Source organism: Fusarium mangiferae (assembly GCF_900044065.1).
Source record: "Fusarium mangiferae strain MRC7560 genome assembly, contig: FMAN_scaffold009, whole genome shotgun sequence".
NCBI lineage: Eukaryota > Fungi > Ascomycota > Sordariomycetes > Hypocreales > Nectriaceae > Fusarium > Fusarium mangiferae.
In genome coordinates, this window is record NW_024573929.1 from 1,955,883 (window position 1) to 1,969,250 (window position 13,368).

Consider the following 13,368-nt stretch of genomic DNA (forward strand, 5'->3'; position numbering starts at 1 on the left):
TATAAGCAATATCTGATCCATGCAAAAGTGAGCATAAGCTAGGGCGGCAGATGCACCTTGCAGGGAACAGGGCGGCAACGACACCATGGTGGGACAGCGCGGCAATAACACCATGGTGGGACAGCGCGGCAATAACACCAGGCGTTACACAGCGGCAGCAATACAATCGGGCGTTGCGGTTAATGTATTCTGCAGTGTAAAGAGGGGTTAAGCGTTACACGATGATGAGCCGAGGGAGCGTGAACATTATTTCTGTCAGCATCTTGGAGGAGTTGTCTTGTAAATATTCCGCCTTCAACCCAGTCACAGGTGCTGAATTTCACATAAAGCTGGACTCACCGTTATTGTTCAATTGAAGATAAAAACCATACCATTATTACAAATCTCTTCCTTCGTCAAGCGCTTTCATTATGGGGATATACTCGTCAAACCCAGCTCATGAGCCCGCGATTTTCCCACCGCAGACAATGGGCAATAAACCAGTCTTGGACCAAAAGCCCACTTCAGACAAAGTGGTAAACGGATCCACCGCTCATGCAAATGGGGTTCATGAGGCGTTCACTTGCAAGGATGCTCCAGTCGAGAACCAACGGCCTCTCAAGGTCCGTGTGATTGGCGCTGGGTATTCAGGCGTCTACCTCGGCATCAGGATTCCCCAGCGTCTACGCAACATCGATCTTAAGATCTATGAGAAGAATGAAGGCGTAGGAGGAACTTGGTGGGAGAATCGGTATCCAGGCTGTGCCTGCGATATTCCTTGTAAGTAAGAGAACTTCATATGAGATTGCAAGTTGTTGACATGCATGCCTGTAGCTCATTCCTATCAGTACACCTTTGCCCCAAACAAGGCTTGGTCGGGCTTTTATGCCCCTGCACACGAAATTTGCGCCTACATCGACGGCGTGGCAGAGAAATACGGTGCCAAGCGCTTCATTCATCTCGGACACAGAGTGACCAACGCTACTTGGAATGATACCGCCAAGAAATGGTATTTCTTACATAGCCTCATCTTGACCAAACGCTGACATCATCAGGCACGTCACGGTTGAGACCAACAAAGGAGAGACCATCTCCGAGGAAGTAGATGTCGTTGTTGCAGCAAGAGGTAACCTCAACACAATCTCCTGGCCCGACATTCCTGGCTTTGATACCTTCAAGGGCAAGAAGATGCATTCGGCAGCCTGGGATCAGGAATATGACTTCAAGAACAAGAATATTGGTGTCATCGGTGGTGGCTCCAGCTCGATTCAGATAGTGCCGGAGCTGCAAAAGGTGGAGGGTGCCAAGTTGAACTGCTTCGTGCGTAGCAAGGTCTGGATATCGAACCGCTTCGGCGATGTGACGATGAAGCAATTGGGATGGGATCCTTCTGACATTGAGTGTAAGTCCTCGAGACTGACTTCAGCGAAACTGCATTGTCTAACATGGTAATAGTCTCGGCCGCTCGTCTGGCAGAATTCGTCAAGAGTGATGATGAGTATCTTCGCTTCCGCAAGCGCATCGAGGACGACGGCAACTTGGTTCATCTCTCAACACTTCGAGGCTCAGACATGCAGAAAGATTTCGTGGCCATGTTTTCAAAAATCACCAATGATGTTCTTGCTTCACGACCCGATCTTCTAGAATCGTTCTCGCCAGGCTTTGGTGTTGGATGTCGGCGCCTGACACCTGGACCAGGTTATCTCGAAGCTCTGTCTCAACCCAACGTCAACTTCATCACACAAGGTATCGAGAGTATCAATGAGACGGGCCTGAAGCTCAGTGGACCAGAAGGCCGACAAGTCGATGTCGATGTCTTGGTCTGTGCAACGGGCTTCCAGACTAACTACACTCCTCCCTTCCCTGTCGTCGGCAAACATGGAGTAACATTGAAGGAGAAGTTTGATCCGTTCCCTGCAACGTATCTCACTATGACTGTGGATGGCTTCCCAAACTACTTCATGATGCTGGGCCCCAACTCAGCGATTGGTGCCGGCTCCTTGACTTGTCTGCTAGAGGCAGAGGGCGATTATATCGTCAAGTGCATCCGCAAGCTCCAGAAAGAGGACTACGTGACCATGACGCCCAAAGCATCGCGTGTTCAAGACTTTGCAGACTACATTGGCGAGTACTTCAAGAAGACAGTCTACATGGACGACTGTAAATCTTGGTATAAGATTGGGGGCGGACATGGCGACAAGATATCTGCTCTTTGGCCCGGAAGTGTCATGCATGCACTAGAAGCACTAAGGGCACCGAGATGGGAGGACTTTGAGTTTGAGGAGATGCATGAGAATAGACTTAGATGGTTGGGCAACGGGTGGAGTATGTGTGTTATGGAGGAGGAGGAGCAGGGTGATCCGAGTTGGTATGTTAACCCGGATGTAGTAGATGTACCGCCGGAAGAGAAGCCAGAGAGGGATCCCAAGTACCTGGCCAGGCCATTCTCTTACTGATAGATTTGACCTTTTCTCAACAAATTTACATTTCATTACAACAAGAAAGTTGCGGATACATGCGTCCTTGCTCAAAAAGATAATCTTTGCACGTTACATCTATCTTATCAGTGTGAAGTTTCATGAGTAAAACACTGTAACAAAAATCGCTCTTGTCGGATTGAGGACGTCGTCTGTGGGTGTCAACTCCAAATCCGTCATTTAAGTCTCAGTCAACCTTTGAGTCATTGTATAGTTTCTCCAATGGTCCTACAACGCACTGATAAAACTCTGCTCTGAAGTCCTTCCTTGTAAAGTCCGGAGGTGAATGGAAGCCACATCGTAAACATCGATCTACCACTGCATTCCACTCAAGTGCATTGTTGAGTGCAACAGCCTTTGAAAGTCTCTCCGCTGTGTTGAAGTCCGTCAATTCTTCCGTGATCCTATGGTCGTCAACTTCTTCTTGTGCCTCTAGCGTTGCCACAGTAGAGAGCTCAACCAAAGTCGCCCCGAGTCGAAATATTGCTTCATTTCGAATGACCATCTGGCGGGTAGTAGTCTTGTTAGGTTGAGATCCTTTAGCGATGGTAGATGAGGGGAAATTCTGCATGACGAAGGTGCAGTCTTTAAAAGACATCTTTGAGTTCTTTGGCAAAATATGTATATCGTCGGTAGACCACCAATCTCCCAGCCATGCAGTTGCATGTAGCTGAAGAAGGGAGGAAGCTAGTATGAGGGCCAACTCGTATCTGTCGGTTACCGCGCTACCAAAGGTATAGTGCGTACCCAATTGACCCTTATTCGAGAGCAAATTGTAAAGAGTGATTGTGTTCCTCGGTCGGTCTGAAGTAAGACGGCGCCCCGGAATATAAATGTAATGCCTGTGCTCTTCCTGGGGTATATATCCTATGCAATGAACTGCGAGCTGGCAGGAAAGTTGCGTGAGTTCATTGCAGAGATCCTTGATATGCTTCTCGACCTTGAGATTAGGTGAAGCAATTGTACCTACCGAGGCGAAAGCAACACCCCCGGGAGATCGAGGGAGATTCGCTGGGAGATTTTCGCTCTCAACCGCTTCAAACTCCGCATTTTTCCAGACAGCGCTTTCAGCAGATTGCCCGTTGTCACCTGTTTCAGGCATCTTGAACGACAACTTGAACCTGTGAGATCCCTTCTTTCCAGCCGCTCGATTCTCGAGCTGGAAATGTGTCATGTGAGAATTCAAACAGCAGCAGATCCATCCGGAACAAAGGGCGCTGTGTAGACTCATAGCCGCCTGCCTGATAGAATCCCAGTAATTTAGATCTGCCTTCTTCGGCTGAGAAGGTGCTATCTGTGCTTGCGTCAATATTCCTGGTGTAATTTGCTCCAACTTTGTGTTGTACTTGTCGATAACTTTGAGTAGTTGCTTGTGCTTGCTGTGCTTTATGCATTTCTTAATCTTATGCCATGTTTTCTGGTTCTCGTATTCAGTCGTCTCGTACCATTGCTAGGATATCTGTCAGTAAGTTTGTTACAAAATATAGATGTCAATTCATACCTGTGGCCTACCCATGCCCACTACTTGCCCCAACTTTTCAAGCTTCTCTTGGATTTGTTTTATTATTTCAGTGTATGCATAGTAGCGATATCCAAGCTTATCTTTGAGCCTCCTCTCAAGCCCTTGACTTAATACCGTCTCCCAATCGTCTTTAGTAGTCTTGTCTAAAAGCTCTTCTAGGTCCTCATCTTCAACCAGTCCTCTCAGCAACAAACTGCAAGATTGTCGGAATCGTGAATGTTCCGCATGTAGCGATACGATAAGATCATTCATGGCGGTTCTATGATGCAGGAGTACCTGTGCATCATTCTCGTAAAAGTTGAGGCCTTTGACGACGATTGGTATTCTATGTAAGGTTGTTAGCATTGTTCGCGATAATTTTCTAGCATACTTGCACTCCGATAATAAGACCCACTACTTCGAATCCAGACATTTCTATAGCTTTCCTGTAGGCCACAAATGAGTGTGGTAGAGAATTTGGTACTTATTCCGTCGCTGATAAGAGGAAGATCGGATGAGGTGAGTTTTAATGTGAACTTTGCAGCGCCTGGTTATGATAGCCGGGGGGTTGAAAAACGAATCGGAGACCTTTAATTGCGAGGATTGAAGCGCTGTGGCGCCCTGCAGCGTCTCGTGGCACAGAATGATTGGTGTTGGTTAACTGTCTGTTGGTTCCAGCATTGATCACCTGCATATGTTGCCAGAACTGGCGATTGCACAGTCAACCCCTCTCTTAAGAAGTAACTTCCAGAGCATGAGGCAATTACCTTCACTCAGTCTACTGTCGTGTGTCTTTCGCAGAAATGACTACTATTAGCGATTGCTACATCCAATGTTCTGGTTCTTTCAGCCGTCTGATCAAGAGCCTCGGTACGTCAGCTGGAGATATCAATGAACGAATACCACTCAAAGGTATCGTGAATGAGTACTCACGCTTCGATGTATGGGCTGGGAGTGTCGGGGCAAAACATGTCCCCCACAAGCGAATCTCACTTGACTATCGTCTCAGAGATTCCAGCTTTTATGCTGCCCGAGTTGTAGATATACTGCAGCGCCTTAATAGTACTCTAAACACTGGTACGTCTATTCTATTATTCCTCTAATACTTCTAAGCTAATAATCGGTAGCCGAAGATCTCATAGTTGGCAACCGGCCATTGGCCGAAGCTGCTCAAGCTGCTCAGCCCAAGCTTGACCGACAAGGAGACAATGACTCAGACCGATTGTCTATAACTTCCTCAGCCGAGAGCTCTAGTTCTGACGAAGCCGATATGTTGACTCCCGAGCGTCAGACTGCTGCATTATACGAGTCGATCACAAACTCAGTGAGGCATTTGTACTCGCTCGCGATGGTCATCAGACAACCAGTAGCAACAGACAGAGTATCCCGAGCGTCCAAGATCACAGTGGATCATTTCATTTCGGTCGATCAACGCCATGTCGACGAATGCTTTCCCGATGCTTCCCCAGTGCTGAAGAAACGGCTTGCTAAGGCAATTACACGTCGCCGTCAGTTGCTCATATACAACGAGCAACACTTCCGGAAGTCTTCAGAGCCACAGCCGTCAGAAGAGACGACATCGACAGTCCATATCGCTCAAGATGAGCCCAGGGAAAAAGTTGAACAGGACATGCCACTCCTTCCGGTTGCCTCCGATCCCATAAAGCCTCTGGTCAGAGATACACCAAGCTATGCCCCTACCATCTCCAAAGGAAGTCTACTGGCGAGTACCGAAGCGACCAAATTCATTCCCCCAGTCGATATGAGAGAGGAACCAGATGTTCAGTCAGAATCCGGAACTATTACGACGTTTGGATTCACTGGTAAGGATAGAGCAGGACTCCGAGTACCTCCTCGCCCGCAGGATAACAACGGTGAAGCTCTCGAGCAGTTCCTCTGTCCCCTCTGCTACCATCTGATTGAAGTGAAGGGCGAAAGAGCATGGACGTTGGTAAACCTTTCGCAAACCTGTAACAGAATTTCTAACGCGGTATAGGAGACACGTGTTCCGTGATCTTCAAGCATATGTGTGCACTTTCGATAACTGCGAAACGCCTGATATGCTGTTCGAAACCCGTCAGGACTGGCTGAGACACGAGCTCGAGAACCACCGAAGAGAATGGCACTGCAATGACCCGAAACACAAACCCCACAACAGTGAGACAGACTTCATTGAACATATGAAAACCCTCCATGAACTACAACTTCCGGATCCCCAGCTTTTCTCTCTTGCCAAGTTGTGTAAACGATCTAGCTCGGCAGACACTGTAATTTGTCCTCTATGCACAGATGGACGCCATGACATTGTAAATGGATTCGAGTGCTACAAACCCTCGTCGATCATACGACAGATTGTTGATTATACTTGTCCAGAATCGTTTGACAGTGGTAAACATCTTGAGTTCTGCATCCAGAAATGACACCAAACTAATATGCCTTAGGGACGTCAGATATAGCCAAGCTCCCTGAAAGAGACTTCAACGAGACCACAGATAGCATCTTCAGAAAGGTGACTCCCTGGCTAGTTTCGCTGCCGAACGACTTTGCAACGGATGGCAATCCAACCGCAGATTCCACCGAAAAGCCCCACCAAGCTCATCCTACCATAGGACAAAGAGGACCTTGTTTAATCCTTTCCAGTGACTTGAAACGGCACATCGGTCAGCACTTGGAGCGGCTAGCCTTGTTTGCACTCAATAGATCCAAGTTGATCCCCGATGATGGAAACTCAGCTCATACGGAAGATGCAGTCGCAAGGTCTGTGACAAGCTTCGAGTCATTGCAGTCTGTCAACAGTGCGGAAAGTTATGGACATCCGGGCCATATCCAGGAAGCAGCCAATTTCGCATCAAAGATGAATATCACACTTGTTGACTTGGCGATATATGCGGCTCAGTACCACAAGCAGATGTTGAACCATGTCGAACTTGAAGAAACCCAATGCCTTATTGAAGAGACACTTATCGAGAGTGTGTTCGAAGATCAAGGGCCTACAAGCCACGCTTCGATCAGCAATCCATATCTCTTCTCACCAGAGGGCAGCCTAGAAAGTATTATCACGATGGGGTCAGTGCTTTCAGCCATTTGCAACCCAGGCGAAACACCAAAAGGTATTGACCCCGAGTCTTTCAAGTACACAGTCATTTACATTGTAACAATTGGTAAGAAGCTGTTTTCCAGTTTAGTTATGAGCGGTCTGGAAGGGGGGGAATTATGGCATGCCATGGACTTTTTCAACAAAAACAACATCTGCGATAAAAACTTGCCACTTGGGCTTTCGGATCTCGAAAATTTGTCAAATTATCTGCGCGAGTTTGATAGTCAAGACGATACTAAATCTACAGGCGCTGCTAATCGTGGGACAACGCTGAGGAGATGGCTGAGAGAGCAGGACAGACAGCGAAGGAGGTCGGAACTTATTCACAATTTTTATATCAAGTATCAGTGGAGGTTTTGTGCACCTGTATTTTCTACTGAAGAGACCCTTGAAGTGAGGCACCAAGATGAAAAGTGTATCCTCCCTTTCACAGAGAAGTGCACCAAGACAGACGAAGACTCCTATGGACAGGCAATCAAATACAAGATTCACCGGCGCCATCTTGTGTCAAACAACATGGTGAGTTTGGAGCCAGACACGGAAATATTTTATTCTCATCAGGATCTAACAACTGAAACTTACAAGGCTCAGAAACCAGTTTACGTCATTGTGATACGTTTGTCTTTCGAGCCAATGTGGCAGGATGAACTGGGGAAGCTGAAAAGGATTCAGGCACTAAACCCAAGGCACATCGTCAAACTCATTACTACATTCCGTCGAGGGGAAACAGACTTTTATTTTATTTCTGAAGCATCTGATGGCGGGAACCTGAGAGACTTCTGGAAGTCATTCCCACGAGTCTTGACTGCTAGTTTGGTAAGGTCTGTGATTGAGCAGCTTTATGGGTTAGTGCATGCTTCTTTCGAAGTAGGCCTGACGACTGCACTCTTCGAGCGTAGTGCGACTGTCAGCAATGATGATCTGAACCCTGAAAACATCCTCTGGTTCAAGGAGGGGAGTGGAGCGGATCAAAGAATCGGCACCATGAAGAGCTGTCATCAGTCATGGACTACCCAACTCGTATCAAGAAATTCCCTATCAGCCAAACTATATATACCACCTGAACAGGGAGTGGGTCTGTGGAACATGATGTTCCCTAGAGACGACATATGGGCGATGGGATGCATTACGCTCGAATTCATGATCTGGCTTTTGTACGGCTGTGAAGGTTTGGACAAATTCCACCAACATTTGGAGTCAGGATCTCCCGAGCTGGACTCCAACAGGCACTTTTGGCAGTCCGGTACTAATGGAAGTAAGATTAACCCTGTTGTGCTAGGGTGGATGGACCATATGGCTAAGGACCCCGTATGCAGAGTAGGGGAGACCGCTCTGGGAGACCTCCTGAAGCTCACTAAGGATCGTCTTTTCGTCGTCGACGTGGCCCCTCGGTGTAATCCAAGGCCGATAGACCTCAAAGCTGAAGATAGTCCAATTCTCAAAGGGCTCAGCAATGAACAAGCCATTGATAATACTAAACGGCTTCAGAAACCGACAGACGAGTCTGCAGTCACGAAGGTTCTTGATCCCTGGAACAAAAACCGCGAGCTGATTACAAAATTATACGTCCAGGAGAATAAACGGATTGAGGAAATACAAGAGATCATGGAAACGGTTCACAACTTCGAGGCCTCAAAACGCAAGTATCAACGACAACTTGACAAATGGTTATTTGGGAAAGGTTGTCTGAGTTTGAGCAGACGAGTAGTGGAGCATCCGGACGCAAGGCTCTGGCAGTCGGAATCAATCAAGCAACATCGCGCACGGCCGAAGGAAGTTTGCGACTGGATGAATCTTATTCTATCTGGGGCCAAAGGTGAGAGCTACTGGCTCCCATGCCCTCCTCTACCGCCCCCAGATGCAATCTAATCATTGTTAAGAATGTTATCATTTTATATATCATTGTTCAACGTTCAATAAATAAAGTGCTGTCAGAAATTGAGTTTCTTGTATTTCAACTGCGTGATTGTTACATTTGAAGAAAGAAGAGTATAATTTTATACATAGCTTAAATTGGTAGCGATGGTTACGTGACATCTGGTGGAGCGAGACCAGGTTTTACGAGCATAGTCAGTGTTATTCCAAAGGGCCATGGGAGATAGCAATATAGGCTATTCAAATGCTAAGGCAAGGGTTCCCTCAGAAGATGTTCTGTGCAACAGGCCAAAATTTCTTCCCTGGTTCATCTAGTGTTATTAACTACAATTTTGCAGAGTAATCACCCCAAGCCTGAGCTAGATTATCAAGACCTATCTCTGACCACAGATGTTGAATCTCCTCAGATGGCCCGGGCGTAGTCTTAAGACTACCTCCCGATCCCTGACTCTCTGCCAGTGCTCCATATACTCTCAGATCCTTGGAAGCATGGAAGTCATCCCAGGGCTCCTCCATGTTTGTGAAAGTAATCACATCCCGAGCAAAGTCCGTTGCAGTCTTCTTCTGGGAGTCATCCATGACGTGATTGAAGTTCAGGAATAGATATGCAATGTCAAGACAGTGAGCAGATCGACCTTTATGCGACCCGTCCCATGGATTAAATTCGTTAAAGTAATAGAGCCATGACTTGGTAGGCCAACAGTTGGCGTAGTGTTTCGATGTCGCAAAGTACTTAAGATCCGTCCCGAACTGGAGAATCTTGATGCGGGTTTCGCCGTCCTCCTCCGCTTCTGATATGCCATACAGGCTGAGAAGTCGCTCGAGTCTATTAGAGTGCTCTACAGGGATGGAATTCGTCAAAGACCTGGCAAAACCTTGAGCCAGAGACCCTTGATCACGGCCTGCGAAAAGACCGAGAACCTCAAAGATGACCGCATCAAAATCGGTTGAGCCAATCATTAGAGGTGGTTTGTGGTTCGATGAAGACAAGTGAGTCTCGACTGAATGGAACGAAGGCAGTTGGTCTGTCTCCGCGACAGGCATTAGCGGGACTGACATTGGGATCTTGGATAGAATATCTTCCGGAGAGATTGCTATCAATGCATCCACTTGATCCTCGCTCGATAACGCAGAGTCTATTCCTAGACACTGGAGCACAGCTTTATATGCATCTTGGGCAACTTGCTTAGTGGATGAAGGAACGGCCAAGTTGTTTCCACTCAAGCAAATGGCGCGGTCGAAAAGAGATTCGGCTTGTAAGTCCAGGTCAAGGAGATGCATGATGGAGCCTGGGATCAATCATCAGCTGACTTGTCTTCGAATAACGAGCAAATAGCTAATACTTACTACCGCCTGCGCTCTGACCAATGGCTGTGATGCGAGTTGGATCGCCTGAAAATCCGCCGATGTTCTGACGAACCCACTGGAATGCCATCTTTTGATCAAGGATGCCTCTGTTTGGAAGGATACCTGCAGTCCTCATCTCATTGCTGTCCAGAAACCCTGCAACTCCGAGTCGGTAGCTGTTATAGTCAGCAACAGAGCTTCAAAATAGCCCGTGTCTGCCAAGTCATATGGAGGGACCCTACTTGATGGATACACCAATGATAGGCTTTCCGATAGACTGGGAATATGCGACGACGGCAGCCATATCATAATGTGGAGCTCCGCTGTCGCCGATGATGAAGGCTCCTCCATGAATAAAGACAAGCACGGGTAGTTTTGCATTATTCTCGTTGAGGGTCGCTTCGGTAACGGTGATATCGAGAGTCAAACCATCCAGGTCTGACATGGGACGGTCATCGGGTTTGTCGAGGGCCTTTTGAATGAGGCCAAACTCAATGTCGCATGCTAGTGGTGGTCTAACAACAGTCGGGCTGTGAAGAGGAGGGAGGATTAGCTCAGGTCATGCTCGTAAATCTGGGCAACAACCTACCCTCTCCTTGTCGCATCAATCTTTCCTCCATAGTCAATTTTGAGCACTGGAGCGGCAAGGCGATGAGCTATTATGGCATATTGGACACCCAGAAATTGCACTACTCCTTGAGTATCTAACTTGAGGCCTTGGATATCACCCAATCGGGTATGGTTAAGCGTAAACGCCATGATTGGGGCAAAAAAGAGGGGAACGTGATATTATCAAATGTTTACAAATGGCGGAGTAAAGAGGACAAGACTGCAATTGTAGCCGAAGCGAGGACTTTAAGGCGTCAACGACTTTCATGCAATGCAAAGTACCGAGTTCTACCCTCTCATCACCGGCCGAAGTCTCCCTTGTTACCCCAGATTTCTCCCCGCTCAGACATCTATCCGATGGACCGGGCTGGGGATATAGGTGCACTTGCCGCCGGATGGCACCTAAAATATCGCGTGGATGAATATCATTACCACGACCAGTAACTTGTCATGCATATGTAAGCTAGAAACGAGGGAATACCCCGCTAAACCTGGGGCATGGTGCAGTCTACCCGTTCCCTTCCCCGCACAAGATGCAGATGTTGATATCACTAACCCGCAAGCGTTAGAGTCTCGGCTCCGGGTGCGGCAGATAATTGCAGACTCTCCATTCTGGCACCCCAAGTTGATCTTGAATCCAATACCCACTAATCTCATTATCGAGCGGCAAACGTACACGGCCAATATTCTCATCATGCCACGTCCCAAAGTTCGTGCTCAAGATCGTAGACGCGCTGTGATAGCCTGCGTGCCCTGCCAGAATAGCAAGAAGAGATGCGACTCGCAAACTCCGTGCGCGAATTGCCGCCGGCGGGACTACGTTCCTTATTGCATCTACGATCCAGAGGCTGCTCGGCCGCGACGTATAAGCAGCAAAGCACAACGTCGAGCCACAAGCAGACAAGACGACATCACGTCTAACAGCAACGATGATACCGCCAGCTTGGACTTAATCGTTTGTTCTACTATAGCCTCGTCTGTCAATGGGAGCGATACGCATGAGCGGATACAGGCACCACAGACTCCAGAGTCTACAGCTGGAGAACAATCCAACGAAACCCCCGGAACTATCTCATCACCTTGCATGTCAAACGGCGGCAGTCAAGACAAGGGCTCAGATGGCGAGAACTGTTAGTAGATAAAGAAGGACTGGACAATTGAGCTCCCATCCCATAGCTGACTGGCTTGCAGTATCCATGAGCGATTCTGCATCTCTCTCTTTCCTCGACTTCCTACGTCACATGTTCCTCTGCTACATGGGGCCATCCCCGTTCACCGACAAGGAACGGGCCAAAGCTATGTTGGAGTCGGCATATCCCCAAGCCTCATATGATGTCGCCGAGGACAGCCCAGATAGTCAGCTTACACTGGAAGAAAAGCGAGACTATATCCATAGGTTTCTAGTAGCGGTAAGTTCATAAGCAAAATACTATATGTATGAAGCTAATTTGGGATCTCAGACAACAGGAATTGTATACGTTTACTCCCCTAAGCAATTATTTGAGCTGCTCGAAGAGACTGAACAAGGCAGGGGGGACTCCAGCGCCTCTGGCTCACCACAGTGTTGTCAAAAAGGTGCCATCATCGACTTGGCTATTGCCGTCGGCGGGCAAGGTTGTAGAACGAGTCCCAAGACTCTCTATCATGCTCAGAAGCATTTTGACCGTGGACAGAAGGTAGCCTTTGAGGGTATGCTGCTTAACCCTACAGGCGAACTAGTCGCCATCTTCCTGCTCATGAGTATCTACATGGTGAATGCGTGCAAGAGAGACGGGGCTTTTATATATCTTGGTGTTGCTACTCGAGTGGCACATGCGATAGGGATGCATTCTCCCGATTCTTATCGCAATTTAACACCAGAAATACATCGATTCAGGTAGGAGACCTTGTGGCCTTGATCAACTGATGCTGGTGAGCTGACATACTTGCTTCAACAGGCTTCAGGTATGGAAAAGTCTGCGTATCTTGGATATCGGATTCGGAGCAATCCTAGCCCAAACCCCAGCGTCTTCACCAAGACGTGGAATAAGTGTCCCATCATTCTCGGTCCCAGACGGACCAGAACCCTGTACGCCAGAATTCACATCCATGTCAGCGTGTTACGGAGTATGCGTTATACTCGAACAGATCACATATCTCCTCAACAACAAGCAGGACACGAGCTTGACATCGACTAAAGACCTCCTAAGACAACTTCGAGATTGGAGCTCGGCACTACCATCGAGCATGACGAACTGCACAGTCAGCTCYCCGATYTCGCCGGAGAAGTGGTGGCAGACTTTGGGCAAYTTTGCTGTCTCGATCTTTTATTACTACACTGTTATGCTGGCTACCAGACCGGTTCTGATATCGTACATGCTGGGGAGGCTGAAACGCCTGGATCGCTCGGATGGTGCCTTTGGAGAATATCCTGCTAGTGATGCGGAGACGAAGGAATTGGCACAGGTCTGCATTGATGCGTCTGTATTACTGATCGAGACTAC

The 13,368-nt window shown here is 47.9% G+C and overlaps 5 protein-coding genes across 5 annotated transcripts; 3 read left to right on the plus strand and 2 right to left on the minus strand.

Annotated features, from left to right (window-relative positions):
- Window positions 1-410: 410 nt before the first annotated feature.
- FMAN_08400 (related to monooxygenase) lies at window positions 411-2,435 on the plus strand (the record flags this gene model as incomplete). Its single annotated transcript, XM_041835314.1, has 4 exons — window positions 411-759; window positions 814-988; window positions 1,035-1,381; window positions 1,435-2,435. 4 exons carry the CDS (start codon window positions 411-413, stop codon window positions 2,433-2,435), a joined length of 1,872 nt encoding a protein of 623 aa, XP_041685490.1.
- A 208-nt stretch (window positions 2,436-2,643) lies between these two features.
- On the minus strand, window positions 2,644-4,390 carry FMAN_08399 (uncharacterized protein; the record flags this gene model as incomplete). The annotated part of the gene is made up of 3 exons (XM_041835315.1): window positions 2,644-3,906; window positions 3,958-4,303; window positions 4,353-4,390. 3 exons carry the CDS (start codon window positions 4,388-4,390, stop codon window positions 2,644-2,646), a joined length of 1,647 nt encoding a protein of 548 aa, XP_041685491.1.
- A 370-nt stretch (window positions 4,391-4,760) lies between these two features.
- FMAN_08398 (uncharacterized protein) lies at window positions 4,761-8,923 on the plus strand (the record flags this gene model as incomplete). Its single annotated transcript, XM_041835316.1, has 5 exons — window positions 4,761-5,034; window positions 5,085-5,904; window positions 5,954-6,345; window positions 6,399-7,573; window positions 7,640-8,923. 5 exons carry the CDS (start codon window positions 4,761-4,763, stop codon window positions 8,921-8,923), a joined length of 3,945 nt encoding a protein of 1,314 aa, XP_041685492.1.
- Window positions 8,924-9,253: 330 nt separating this feature from the next.
- Window positions 9,254-11,035, minus strand: FMAN_08397 (uncharacterized protein; the record flags this gene model as incomplete). The annotated part of the gene is made up of 4 exons (XM_041835317.1): window positions 9,254-10,218; window positions 10,277-10,452; window positions 10,519-10,806; window positions 10,866-11,035. The coding sequence occupies 4 exons, from the start codon at window positions 11,033-11,035 to the stop codon at window positions 9,254-9,256; spliced, it is 1,599 nt and encodes a 532-aa protein (XP_041685493.1).
- Window positions 11,036-11,579: 544 nt separating this feature from the next.
- FMAN_08396 (uncharacterized protein) lies at window positions 11,580-13,062 on the plus strand (the record flags this gene model as incomplete). The annotated part of the gene is made up of 4 exons (XM_041835318.1): window positions 11,580-12,015; window positions 12,077-12,294; window positions 12,346-12,636; window positions 12,823-13,062. The coding sequence occupies 4 exons, from the start codon at window positions 11,580-11,582 to the stop codon at window positions 13,060-13,062; spliced, it is 1,185 nt and encodes a 394-aa protein (XP_041685494.1).
- Window positions 13,063-13,368: the final 306 nt, after the last annotated feature.